The sequence below is a fragment of the Macadamia integrifolia genome, chromosome 3 (genome assembly GCF_013358625.1).
Source record: "Macadamia integrifolia cultivar HAES 741 chromosome 3, SCU_Mint_v3, whole genome shotgun sequence".
Taxonomy (NCBI): Eukaryota; Viridiplantae; Streptophyta; class Magnoliopsida; order Proteales; family Proteaceae; genus Macadamia; species Macadamia integrifolia.
Window position 1 is genome coordinate 25,305,807 of NC_056559.1, and position 13,948 is coordinate 25,319,754.

At 43.6% G+C, this 13,948-nt stretch overlaps 1 protein-coding gene across 1 annotated transcript in view; it reads right to left on the reverse strand.

The window, feature by feature from the left end:
- Positions 1-750: 750 nt before the first annotated feature.
- The window catches only part of LOC122073575 (cleft lip and palate transmembrane protein 1 homolog), a 36,939-nt gene continuing 23,741 nt past the window's right edge, over positions 751-13,948 (reverse strand). Inside the window, exons 11-12 of the mRNA XM_042638168.1 lie at positions 1,956-2,123; positions 751-1,194 (exon numbers count right to left, since the gene is read on the reverse strand). Of these exons, the coding sequence (XP_042494102.1) occupies positions 1,040-1,194; positions 1,956-2,123 (323 nt within the window). The 3' untranslated portion in view covers positions 751-1,039. The remainder of the gene's footprint in view (positions 1,195-1,955; positions 2,124-13,948) is intronic.

Genomic DNA, 13,948 nt, shown 5'->3' on the forward strand with positions numbered 1-13,948 from the left:
ACCACTTTTCATTCTTTAATGCATCTATTCACATACAGATGTATATATTCATATACAAACATCCTTGTACACATGCTTTTATGTGTACAAACGTTCCCTGTACACATACTAATGTGTATGTAAATCTATATAAAATTGTAGACCCACACCATCTTGGGAAATGAAATATTTTGAAATTTAAACGCACAAAATCCAACAGTTTTTTACTCAATACCTATAAAAGGTACTCCAGTATAATTGCACAAGTAACAATCAACAATGGATGATTCTTCACACATTACACTCCAGCCAATTAATCCAATCACATAATAAAAACACCATATTAGCTTAGCAACACAAGCTCCTGAAATCCAAGATCTATGTTCTTTTACATGGGCGTTATAATCTGTTAGAAAGGACCAACTCAAAATGCCAGGAGTAACCTCACAAACTACAAAACCCAAATTCTGGACATTGCAACTACACTGCTAACCAGACTAAGGCCCACTCATTTTGTTGACTTTACCTTTCTAATTCCCAGAGGATTATGTTAGACCTATAACCAGCCAACATAGAGATTGCATTGTTCAGGAGCAATCTCTTCCCAGACTCGGGTTTTGTTCATGAAACCTGCGAGTATGAAAAATTATGCATTGTACATAATTGCTGAAATGGATTACCCAGTGTGTCTAGCACAAGAAGCAATATATTTTGTTTGGGCAGATAACCAGTTCAATTGAGATGGAATACAATTGATCTCAACATCAGACAAACCGAAACCGTGAGAGCAAGTTTATTGCAATCAAAATACATATTATCATTCTATGACTCCAGATATATTAAGTATGCAAACATTAAAGAGAGGTACGAAATAGCTCTCATCTTGCTCGGCCATTAAAATTTTTGCCTTTTCGAGGCAGAATGGCCAAGGAAAAACCATTGAAAAACCTTATGAAGAAAAGGAATTATGCAGGAAACCAACGCAAATTCATCTAAAGGAAAACACTATCCTACTTCAATTTTACAGTGTACAACTTGTTCATAAATTTATGACACCTGCTCAGTTGGTCTTCTTTTCATCAGCCTTCACAGCTGCCGTGCCAGTACCATCAGTGATCTGGTCTTCATCTTCACCGCCAAAACCAAACTCATTCACACGCTTCTTGTCAACTGGATAAGCCCACCTCTGATACAAATATATCAGGAAGATAACATCTGGGTGGCACAGGTAAAAAAAAAAAAAAAAAAAGTCAATAATCACTTAAGCCTGCAAAAATGACATCCAGTAGCTATCAGAAATGTAGTAAATCCACATTAATCAGTTCAGAGTAAGTACTGTATAGCCTAGGTTGATAACAAGACAGCCATACTCTAGGCAGACATAACAAGATAATTTATGTTTCCTCTTAACTAAGTTTACACCTACTATTCACCGTCCATGAAGTTCAGGCAACACTTCATCTTTCAAGAAGTGGACAGCTCATCAACTACCCAGAGAAAACATCATCTGATTTATGTCAAATATGGCCTCTGAATGTGCTAAAACATAAATGCTTCAGATGATGAGAGCTCGAGGACATCCATGTCACCCACACCCACCCCCCCACCCCCCCACCCCCCACCCCCAAAAAAAAAAAAAGTTATGTTGACAAATTGATGCATTTGAGAGTCATCAAGCTCCTGCAAGATGTTGGCTAGATAAACAAAGAAAAATAAGAACTAGAAATGGAGCAAAACAATAGTGTCACTTCACTGAAACATTAAGCACGGCCTTGCCATCAGCTACCACACATACAAGGGATAGTCCCATATAATGGGAGGGCCATAAGTCTTGGTTTTTAATATTTGACAGTAATTTTGGTAAGTGTTGCTCCAGTAATAGAGGACTTTAACTGCCTTCCCGTCCTCAGAAAACACAAAATTGAGGCATCTAGATAATAAAAATAGTATCAGCTAGATTTCTATCCCTAGCTCACCATCTCGGAAAACAGAGAGCCGATGGAGCATGGGCATTTTAATGACAAATGCAAAGAGATCATCAATGATGGTATTAAGGAACTTGTATGTCATCTGTCTCCAAGGAAGATGAGCAACCGACTTCAACTTATAGTTTATAAATAACTGAGGGCACATCATGATGAAACCTGCAACATTATGTAAAAAAATTATTAGTCAATTCTAACATATCAAAATATTCAGCATGTGTAGTGGAACATATAATTAGGTCTTCAAGTTCCCAACCAAATCAAGGTAAATCCATAAAAACAAAGATTCCTAGAACAGGAGAAAGACGGACAAAACAACAAACTAAGCATTATCCAAACTTAATGGGGTCGGCTACATGGATCCAACAAACAAGGTATCTAGCCCAATCATTCACTACATTGCAGTGGGCTGAGGTCCAGCATTAACTTCACCCCCTCCCAATTTAATTTCCTGCTTATATTTTGTACATAGCATATTGTACACATGCACATTTTTTTTTTTTTTGGTAATGAGGAACACTCGAAGCTGCCTGGGTTTATGATTCAGGTCCGAGCTAAACCCCGGCTACACAAAGCTTCCGCCCACCCGTGTGTAAGGCTTCCATATTGTAGACATGCCAATAATATATAACAGGGTATAATGTAATGTAGGTTTTACCATATATCCCATATACAATATGGCATATTGCCTGTTAATATGTTAAATGACACAAATTACCAACTTAGTCAAGTCTTGAATTCATTTTGAACCCCCAAACTCCGGCTGGTCGAGGCTAAGCTTGGGCAGTCCCATGCTAATGTGCAGCTATAAAATTTGGAGATCAAACTGACGAAGTTTAACTTTTGAGTGTGTGGACCCCATAGTCTCATATAAAACCCAGTTTGGCAGCTGTACATTGTAGATGGGTTTGCATATTAAGGGTCTCTTCATGCCTTTTAAACAAATATCTAAGTAGGTCCAAATCCATATAATCAGCAATCTAAGGCACCCAGATAAAGATGAAGGGAATAGGGAGATATCTCATTTCACAAAATCCAGTTTGTGGATATCAAGACATGCATGAGATACTCGTCCAAAATGCTAACCATGTTTTTACTTTGCTATACATCTTTGAACAAATTATCTATTGCAGTGCCCATAGTTTGAGATTTCAATTTCAAGTTCAAGCTGGGTTTCAAATATTTTGAATTTCAGTCAAAATTCGACCGAAATTTGGTACACTTTGGTTGTGGCCATTTCAGAGGTCAAATGGGCATATTTTGGCCGCTTGAACTTCAAGGAAACTTACTTAACCATCTCTAAACATATTTGGACCTTTAGATTGTAAAAGACCACACTCAAAATGGTAATGTAGCTTCGACCCTAGGTTGGTACTTTATGTTATATGTTTCCATAACCTTTGATGCAGATTCTTCACCAAACTATGCTTGTTTTATTAGGAATATGTCTCGGGTTGGGTTGTATATGTGTTGGGTCTCTAGTCCATGTGTTTTGGAGTGTAATGGTCACTTTTATAGGCCTAAACTGGGGATATTTAGGTCGCCTAAAAGGCGTCATAAGCATCAGCCTTGGACTTGACCTCCGCATCAGACTTCTCCTTCTCTACTACCAACTTCTTCCTCTCCTCCTCAGACTTCTCGAACTTCATTTTGAGACTTTTGCTCAAAACCCGGTAATGCTCCAGGTGTATGAGCATTTCACCAAGAATGGCCCATATCTGTTGAAGAAAGAAAAAAAAAAAAAGTCGGAACAATAAGGCGAGGTGCAAAGGGATAACCAAGCTAACAGTATAACCGACCAAAACACACCTCGGCTATTGGGTATAACCCATCCCCAATAGGGTGTCAAACTTCACTCCTGAGAGGTGTGACCGGTCCTTTGGCATAGCCCCCTCCACCATTACCCTAGCTAATGAGGCGTCATCAAAGACTGTTTGCTCGCATGAAGCCCCGTAGTAGTGGTATAAAGATCTCCTGAAGATGGGACAACATCCTTCTAGCCCTTCTTCGCCGCCTTCAGGTCTGCAGGATGCTGGGACCCTTGTTGCTGGAGGGGACGTTTGAGACCAGAGCTAGCGTTGTTCCATTTTAAGGCATCATCTTGGGGTTAAGATCTCCTTCCCTGGCCACGACAGGCTTCTTCCTCAAGTCCACATCTCCTTCGAACTTGTGCTTCGCACAAGAGCTGATTTTCGGAAGAGTTATCCGAATCCTTCTGCCGGGAATCAGATGCCTTCTTCTGGTCATCCTTTTGGGCCCCAAAGGTAGCATGCTATTTTTCTTTCTTCCCCTTGGAGGGACCACGGTCGATATCACTTTCAAGAGGTAGCTTTGGTCAAGAGGCACCTCCAGAGACACCGCAGGAAAAGGGTCAGTAAACAACACAATGCAAAAAAAAAGAGCAGACCAGAGCTTATGTAACATAGCTCATTGGGGCTAACTAAGCCCAAACTCATCCAGGACCTGGTCATCCCCAACCTCAAAAGTATAGACTATTCTAATGGGCTTCTCGATCAACTTCACGGTCATCGTGTCCTCAACACCCAAGGCATGAGCAACATTGGCCTCCTTTGTGTTGAGCACCAACAAGATGGTTCAGAATTGAAGGTCCTAGCATCTCTCATAAAGAAATACTTGTTCTTCCATGCATGAATGGACAATGGTATGTGGTGCAAAATCAGGAGCTTCCTATCCCGGCGCTTGAAGTAGAACTTCCCCGGAAAGCTAGGATGGCCGACTAGGATGACATTTATGAACAACTTTAAGGTTGGTTTCCTCTCTAACCTATGACACCTAACCCAGAAACCTAATATAATCATCCAAGAATTGGGAAGGAGCTAAGCAGGAACACCGTAGTACAAAAGCACCCAACATAAAGAGTCATGTAGTGGAAACCGGAGGTTGACCATGAGTGAATACTCATGGAAGCATGCCTCCTCCATCCTGGTTCCGTTTGCCCTCTCACCATCATTGAGAATTCTCATTCCACGGAGTTGGGGGACAGTAATTTTTCCTAATATTGGCCGCTAACTCCTTGTCGGTGGTTATAGAGGCCACCTGGTCCACGCTCAACCCTAACGTGAGACCGTTTTGGCTTTGAGTCTAAGTTGGATCTTGCTCCTTGCTGAAACGGCTCACTTCTTGGCAGGGGATATATATGGGGGGCCTTACTATTGGCAAAGGTGCCGGAATTGAAGTCCCAACGTTGGGATTAGAATCTCCACCGGAATAGGACAAATTAGGGGGAGTCAAAGAAGAAGGCATTTTGCAATAGGGGAAGGAACTTATCGGTTCGAGTGAGAAGAAGATTCCAAGACACAAAAGACAAGGATTGGTGCTAGAAAGGCGGAAACCACGCGCAGGGCAAAGAAACAGCAGAAAGGCTCAAAGAAAGGGCGACAATGGACTTGCAGGATGACACTCCAGGGAAGAGACTCGACGGAGAAGAAAGAAACCAGAAATAGAAGGAAAAAACAAAACGACTCCCTTGACACTTAATACTTGTGAAGAAGCACAATCATAGGCTATTTAAACCGTCGAAGACGAGCAAGCAACAACGGCAGAGATGGAGTGACCCATCGATCCTCAAAATGAGTACCAGTGTCCCAAGGAGCCGACACGTGTACCTCCAAGACCGTGGAATCAGAATCTTCTCCAGGTACAACTAGTAAACCCTTTTGCCGCCAGAACGCTAAAACCCACGTATGGAGGCATGACTGACCAGCGATGATATGAGCTAGCATTAACCTAGGGAGAGCTTTTGAATTTGAAAATTTATCGCCAAGAACTCAAGAGGGTCTCAGAAAAAACACCAACAGAAGACCATCGAGGTGGGACAATCACACTAGGGGGGCATCCACTTATATCGCCAGACAAGCAACACACGTAGAAAGCAAAGCCAAGGACATCTCTTTAGTCTACTCCCTTGCCCTCCGACGGAGCTTAAGGGAGTGGGAGGCATCTGATATATACCTAAACAGTACCAGCCAATGAGGAGACACGTACATCAACCACCAACCAGCTCCTCACCAGGTCATGTCAGGTTAACTCTGCCGAACACGATTGGTCGTCCTTATCATTAGCATCTGGTTCTCTCTCATCATAGGCTAGTTGTGGCCATAGCCATGGTCCCCTAACCCAACCATGATCGGGTAGATAGTTATGGGATCTAAAAGTAACCATGGTAAGGTTAACCGTTATGAGATCATCCACCTCATCAGAGATGGAGACCAACCCACCAATGGCATCCCGGTCCACATCAAAAGGGATAGCAACTAGTTTCCTAAAGGCCATGAGCACCGACCAGTATAAAAGGGGGAAGACAGCCAAATCACAGATAATGGTAGCCAAAACACTCTAAAGTCTACCTCATTTTTTTTCTTCTTCTTCTTCTCCATTACTGACTTAGCCATCATGTAATGGAGAGAATAGTACCTGAGACGATGTGGCAACGGCACTGTTCGGATGCGTAATCCCACATCGCTCAGCGGGGCTCATCACCGAGACTATATTAGCTGGGCTTTACCTTCCCCTGCTAGACGCGTTTATGTGGGTGTGCTGGCGCCTTAGTTGGTATCAGAGCCGGGCGGTGGTGGAGAGAATAGTACCTGAGACGATGTGGCAGCGGCACTGTTCGGATGCGTAATCCCACATCGCTCAGCGGGGCTCATCACCGAGACTATATTAGCTGGGCTTTACCTTCCCCTGCTAGACGCGTTTATGTGGGTGTGCTGGCGCCTTAGTTAACATGATGGGGCTGAGTATCATTGACTTGGCACATGGTATGAAGAAACTGTCGCCACTCTGATCGATGTTGTTGGCGATTGATGAAGAGAGTATAGGGCTTTGTTCCATACACATGATAGTCCGTTGTGTATTCAACGTAATGGCAGGGTTGTAAGATATGGGGAGGGTCAGTAATTTGAAGGAGAGCAGGAGGACGATGGAAGAGGATAATGCTATGGTGCATGGGTATATCAGGGGAATCTTCTTGGTCTTGGGGAAGAAGGGATGTAAAAAGATCTAACCAAGTTTCCATGGGGGCAAAGAGTTGGAGAAACTGGAAGATTGGGAGATTAGGGCGATGGGGTTGGACTGGACTACACCATTGAAAGCACATCATTTGGATAGCTTGAAGGGGAAAGCTGATGGCTATGGAGTAGGCTGTACATAAATGCCAGAAAATGCATTTATATATGAGGGGTAATTCCTGTAGATCATACGAGGAGTTGAAAGTGAAGACTGTGAGGTAGGGGAAGTCTGGGTGGCAAGAAGAACCAGCAAGAAAGAGGCCTTCTTGTCGGAGGGCTATTCTAAAAAGTTGGATGGCTGTGAGCTTACTGTAGGTAAGGATGGCTTTGTAGGTTAAGGTTTGAAGGATTTCAGGAGGAAGATGAGGAGGGATATCACAGCAAAGGCTATGACTGGGTAAAGGCTGTGGTGAGGCTGAGGAAGAGGAAGATGAGGCACCTGGGGTTAAAGGGTATAGGAGTGGAATGACAGAAAAGGTAGAGGTAGGTCGGGATAGAAAATCTGCCAAAACATTTTCTTTTCCTTTGATGTGTTTGATATCAAAGGACCATTTTGAGAACCATTGAGCCCATCGGAGAAGTTGATCATTGGGAAGCTGTTTTTGTCGGAACTCAAGCATTCGAGGGAAGCTTGACATGTCCAGTTCAATAAGGAACCTGTGTCCAATGAGGTGAAACTGGAACTTCTCAATGCCACGTCTGACTGCAAGAATTTCCTTAAACGTGGAGTGATAATGAGCTTCAGAGGTTTGGAATGAGGCACTCTTGTAACCACAAACTGTTCTTGTAGAATCAGGGTTTTCTTCAAGGAGAACTGCACCCCAGTGTGTATCACTGGCATCAGTTTGAAGAATCCGACGCCCATCAGAAGGAATCTGTAAACAAGGGAGTCTTGTAGATAACTGCTTCAAAGCATGAATAGCTGCTGTATGTTCAACTGACCAGGGAGGAGCATTTTTCCGCAAGAGTTGATGAAGAACAGACGTGTGTCTGATTTGTTGAGGAAGAAACTCATTCATGTAATTGACTATACCAAGGAATTGTTGGACCTGATGTTTTGTCAGAGGACCATCAGGAAATTGCTGTAGAGAGGTAGCAATATGCGGTTGAAGTTCATATGTTCCTTTGGTAATAGTAACGCCAAGAAAATCAATGGTTGAAACACCAATTTGCATTTTCTTTGGGGAGAGCATGATTCCATAGTCTTGAACAAGCTGATGGAATTGTTGAAGGAGGCTTAGATGTTCATCCTGTGTAGATGAAAACAGAAGAATGTCATCAATATAAATCAGTGCATGATCTTGAATAGGAGCAAAGATCTGCATCATGGCACGCTGAAATATTGATGGAGCCGTCTTCAAACCAAATGGCATAACTGTCCATTGTAAATGATGACCAGGGACACAAAAAGCTGTCTTTGGTCTATCTTCAGGGATAATACCAAGTTGCCAAAATCCTGCTTTGAGATCGAACTTGGAAAAGACAGTTGCAGAAGCTAGCTGAAGTAACAGAGCTGGACGAGTAGGTAATGGAAATTTATCATCAGCCAGGAAGAAATTCAGAGGCCGATAATTAATAACCAGTCTCATTTTTCCACGTATCTGTTCTGTTCTTTTATTCACATAGAACGCCTGACATGCCCAGGGAGACACAGTAGATTCAAGTAATCCTTGAGCTTGTAGTTGGGTTAATTCTTGTACTGCAAGCGTCAAATGTTCAGGGGGCATGCCAGGATGACTGGCTTTTGTTGGATTGACATCTTCATTCTTCTTAAAAGGTAAGGAGATGAAGAACTTAGAATTCTGCCAGAGGGGATGAGTACACTTTGTCAGGAACTCAGTGTGAGATTCTGCACAGGAGGTTTGCAGAAGTTTGCCTTTAAAATCATCAAACAAAGTAGGACCTGTTCCTGCAAGAAATATGTTAGAAAAAGGGGACCAGGGGAGAAGTTGTTGTTTATATACAGGACCTTGGGAAGTCCATTTAAGGGGAAGATGACTCAGGACATCAAAACCTATAATAAGGTCTTTTCCTGGACACTGGGATCCTAACATAACATGGGTGAAGGAAAGGGTTGGAAGAAGTTGGATTTTAATGGGATTTCTAGTAACTAAGGTGATATAGAAGGTTTCACCATTAGCTGCTAAAAATGGGAGAGGAGGGACTTGAGGTTTCCAGAAATGGTTTGGAAGAACCTTAGGGGACAAAATGGTTGTTGCAGCACCTGTGTCAAGAAAGGCTATCAGATGGATTGGTTTAGCGTATGGTTCTGGGATTAAGGTTACTGCTGCATGTGGTAAAGTAATGGACTGACATGGAAGAGGTGTTGGGATTTGTCTAGGGGGAAGGAAAGGAATAACCTGGTAGAGGGGATCAGACTCCTCGGACTCGGAGAAGGAAGACTCTGGGTCTGAGTCTGAGAGGTGTTGGGGATCAACCGCATCTGGGTAATCAATAGCAAAGAGGGAAAGGTCAGTAGGCTCTGCATCTAGGGAATACAGAGATTCGAGGTCAGCATCTTGTAGATCATCATGATGGAGAGAGGCAAGCATATGAAGCACCTTGTCTTTCTTGCTTTTGTTAGGACAATTTTTGGCAAAATGTCCATCTTTTCCACAAATGAAGCAAGAAGTATTCCTGGATTTCCCTCGAAATTGTTTTTTCCGAAGGAACTTCCACTGAGGTTTGAACCGTTTAAACCGAGAGGGCTTAAAAGGAAACCGGTTCTTGTGCTTTCTGGAGGAATGAAAGAACTGTTTATGATGGAAGGGCTTCTTTGTAGGACAATCACAAGAGTGATCAGAACCTTTGCACTTAATCTTCATCCAGGAAGTGTCACAGGCAGAAGACACTTTATCAGACTTAGATTGTAAGTCTTTCCAGATTTTCTTGACATTACACAGCTTGTCAAGAGCTGTGAGAGCAAAGCTGTATAAAGAGCCTATGCTGCAGGAGGCTAGAGCAATGTTCTAATTGCGTAAGAACTGTAGTGTATCAGCACCAAGAGGATCTGGAAGTGAGTTCAAGAAGATCTGCTTGAGGTTTTCATCATCAAGGCCGCCAATCTTATGGAACCTGTCTGTCATACGAATATAGTGTTTGTCAAGATCTGGACGAGCGAGAGAGCAACACTTGAGCTGCAAAAACTCTTCACGAGCTTTTGTAATATCATTCGAGACAGGACCAAGGAATTCTTGATATAAGACTGTGATGAACTGGCCTTCAGGGAGTTGTACAAGTTGTAATTGTCTATAACCACCAAGGGCTAAATACCACTCTCTGAGTTTTCCTTGAAGTCTGGCAACAAACTTAGTCAGAACACTGACTGATGTAGCACCTTCTTGAAGGAGTTCAGCATTAATCCAGGCATGGAAATCAGCAAATTTAGATGCCCACTTAGAGACAGGGACATCATCCAGGGTAAAAAACTGTTTAGGGTCTTGGTTGGAGAATGGAGCATATGGAGGGGTTTGTGGTGCAGCAGGTTCAGGATTATGGACCATGGGGTCATCCTGATCACCATCCATCTCTTCAACCTCAGGAGGTACAGGATAAGGAACAGGTGGTGGTTCGGGACCTGTATTCATGAAAGATGGGACAGGGATTGGGTCTTGAAGAGCTAAGGTGGTGAGAAGATCTGTAAGGACATCATCACCAGAAGGGGTTATGGCACCTATAGGAGGATATTTAGGCTTGGTTCGAGGAGGAGAAGGTGAAGGCGAAGGTGATGGATAGGTAGTAATAGGTGGAGGAGGTGCAGGATACGTAACAGCCATAGGATATGGTTGAAACTGTGGAGGAGAAGGTTTATCCAAGGTGGGGTTTAGGATAGGGTGTTTTTGTTTTTGCTGCTGTTGCCTGGGGTTCAGATTACGCTGCTGGCGTTGTAATGCTTTTAATTCTTCTAGGGGGAAGGATCTCTGGGAAGCAAGGACCGGAGGAGCCGGTATAGTGTACATGGCAAATGGATCTTGAGGAGACAGACTGGGAATTGTCAAAGGAAGAGGTTGCTGTCGACTGGATGTTGCTACTTGAGGTGGAGCTTGTTGTAGACTATGTAGCTGAGCTTCAAGAAACCTCAGATGTTTCTCTTTTTGTCCAATAAGGGCAAAGACCTGAGCTGTATCAGCAGTCGAGGAAGCAATACCAGCAAGTTCAGTATGTACTTGATCCATTTCAGCTTTAAGAGATTGTAAAAGCTGAGTATGCCGTCCAACAGTACTATGAGTATTTTGAGTTGAAGCAAGGATAAGTTCAAGGTACTGGTTTTGGACGATGGCATTCTCGTTTTGCCAATTGAGAGCTGCTTCAGCGGAAGAGACTTCCTTTGGTTGTCCGGTGGGTAAGATAGGAGGTTTAACCTTCCAAACATGAGAAAAAAAAAACGTTTGGTGACTTACACCGTGAGAAAAGAATGGTATCAGAGCCTTTCCCCTCCCCCGTCTCAGGCTAAGGTCCGTCTCCGGCAGCCGACCCTTCTCGGTTTGAACCTTTGTTAGTTAAAGGGATGTTCTAGGCCACGCCCTATTGCAGGTTACTTCGTGGTTTCGGTTTTCTGGTGACAGAGAAAGAACCTTAGAGCGATGGGTCTTCAGGCCAAGGAGTGGCCGTCTTTTACCCTGTAACGGCTCAGGTTGATCTGTCTCTAAGAACTTGAACCCCGGGGGTCCTGATCGGCCTCGACTAGGCATCTTTTTATCTAGCTGAGTTTCACCGACGGGAAGTGCTGCTCGGATTTGGATTTTGCCTCCCCTACGGTATGTCTCTTTCCCGACGGTCTACTTCTTCTCGAAGTTCTTCTTCTTCTTCTTCTTCGTCTTCCCGTTCTTCTTCCTTTTCTTCTATCGACTCACTTTATGAATTTGATTATCTTCCTGATGATCAGATCATCCCTTCAACTCCTTCTCCTTTGTTAAACCCATATACTGTCTTCCCTAAGAAGACCTCTTCTTCTGCTACCTGGAAAACCCTTTTAGCTCCGAGAAAGAAAACCCCTCCGGTAAAGGAACTTGTTCAGGCTTCCCGATGTGAGTTACATCACATCCCTGCCACAGCTAAGGAACAGCTGTTTACCTTAGAGATACCAACCAGTTTCATCCCTGACTGGCAAAACCAGGGTTATACCCATCTCCACTTTGGTGCAATTAAATTTGCCCTCTCTTTCCATGGCAGGAAAGGACTTCCAGTGTTCTCCCGCATAGCTCTCCTTGACAGTCGCTTTATCCGGTATGAACATGCCGTGATTGCTACTGTTCAGACTACCCTGAACGCAGGAACAATCTTCCTTACCCTGTACCCTAACTTCAATATAGCCCTAGCGGATCCTTTACTTCCTTCAGCCTTGAAGTTCCAGATTTAAATCTCTGGTTCTCCCCTTGCCCCTACAGCCTTAGCAGGTACTATCCACTATCAGTTGGCTTATCGGTTACAAAACTATGCTTTTGATCTTTCTAAAAGCCAATCTGAGGATGCTCTATTCCTCTCAGTGGATTCTGACCATGTTCCGAGCCTTACCTATGTACCAAGACAAATTCCACGGGACGACCTCCTTCGTCTCTTACCGTCTTCTTGGGTTACGGCTTATGAACAACAGATGGCTACCCAACAACTTGCTCCAGTAGAACCTCTTCAGTCTACAGACCCACAGTTCATCACTCACCCTTCTGGTGAGGTTGAAATCAGATTTCCTCCTCCACAACCATTACCATCTCCTTTCCCTACCCAGTTTACGGGCATGATTCAGGAAAAGATTCCAGTCAAATCTTTTGATGCTCAAGGCAACCCTGTTTACTATTTCTCTAATCCAGTCACTGGTCATAAATATTTTGACCTCCGTGACTGTGATGATTGTCTCCAAGACTCTAGTGATGATGAGACTTATCGATCCAAAAGAAAGTCCTCCCAGACTATTCTAAGGGAACGATATGAGTCAGGAGATACCACAGTTGGACCCTTAAGCACAGAAGCCCGTTACCCCTTTATGGTTAAATACGGAGATCCTTCTCCTGAACCTCCTTATGTTCCACCTCCTACTCCGGTCTGTAAACTTCCTCCACCACCGAAGCCCCCATCTCCTATGGTTCCCCCTTGTTGCATGTATGCTCCAGGATCTTCTTCTTCTGCCTCTTTGAAGAATTTTCCTGGTCCTACAGATTATGGTCCTGATTCTCATGGTGTACGTCATGTTTGGAAGGTTAAACCTCCTATCTTACCCACCGGACAACCAAAGGAAGTCTCTCCCGCTGAAGCAGCTCTCAATTGGCAAAACGAGAATGCCATCGTCCAAAACCAGTACCTTGAACTTATCCTTGCTTCAACTCAAAATACTCATAGTACTGTTGGACGGCATACTCAGCTTTTACAATCTCTTAAAGCTGAAATGGATCAAGTACATACTGAACTTGCTGGTATTGCTTCCTCGACTGCTGATACAGCTCAGGTCTTTGCCCTTATTGGACAAAAAGAGAAACATCTGAGGTTTCTTGAAGCTCAGCTACATAGTCTACAACAAGCTCCACCTCAAGTAGCAACATCCAGTCGACAGCAACCTCTTCCTTTGACAATTCCCAGTCTGTCTCCTCAAGATCCATTTGCCATGTACACTATACCGGCTCCTCCGGTCCTTGCTTCCCAGAGATCCTTCCCCCTAGAAGAATTAAAAGCATTACAACGCCAGCAGCGTAATCTGAACCCCAGGCAACAGCAGCAAAAACAAAAACACCCTATCCTAAACCCCACCTTGGATAAACCTTCTCCTCCACAGTTTCAACCATATCCTATGGCTGTTACGTATCCTGCACCTCCTCCACCTATTACTACCTATCCATCACCTTCGCCTTCACCTTCTCCTCCTCGAACCAAGCCTAAATATCCTCCTATAGGTGCCATAACCCCTTCTGGTGATGATGTCCTTACAGATCTTCTCACCACCTTAGCTCTTCAAGACCCAATCCC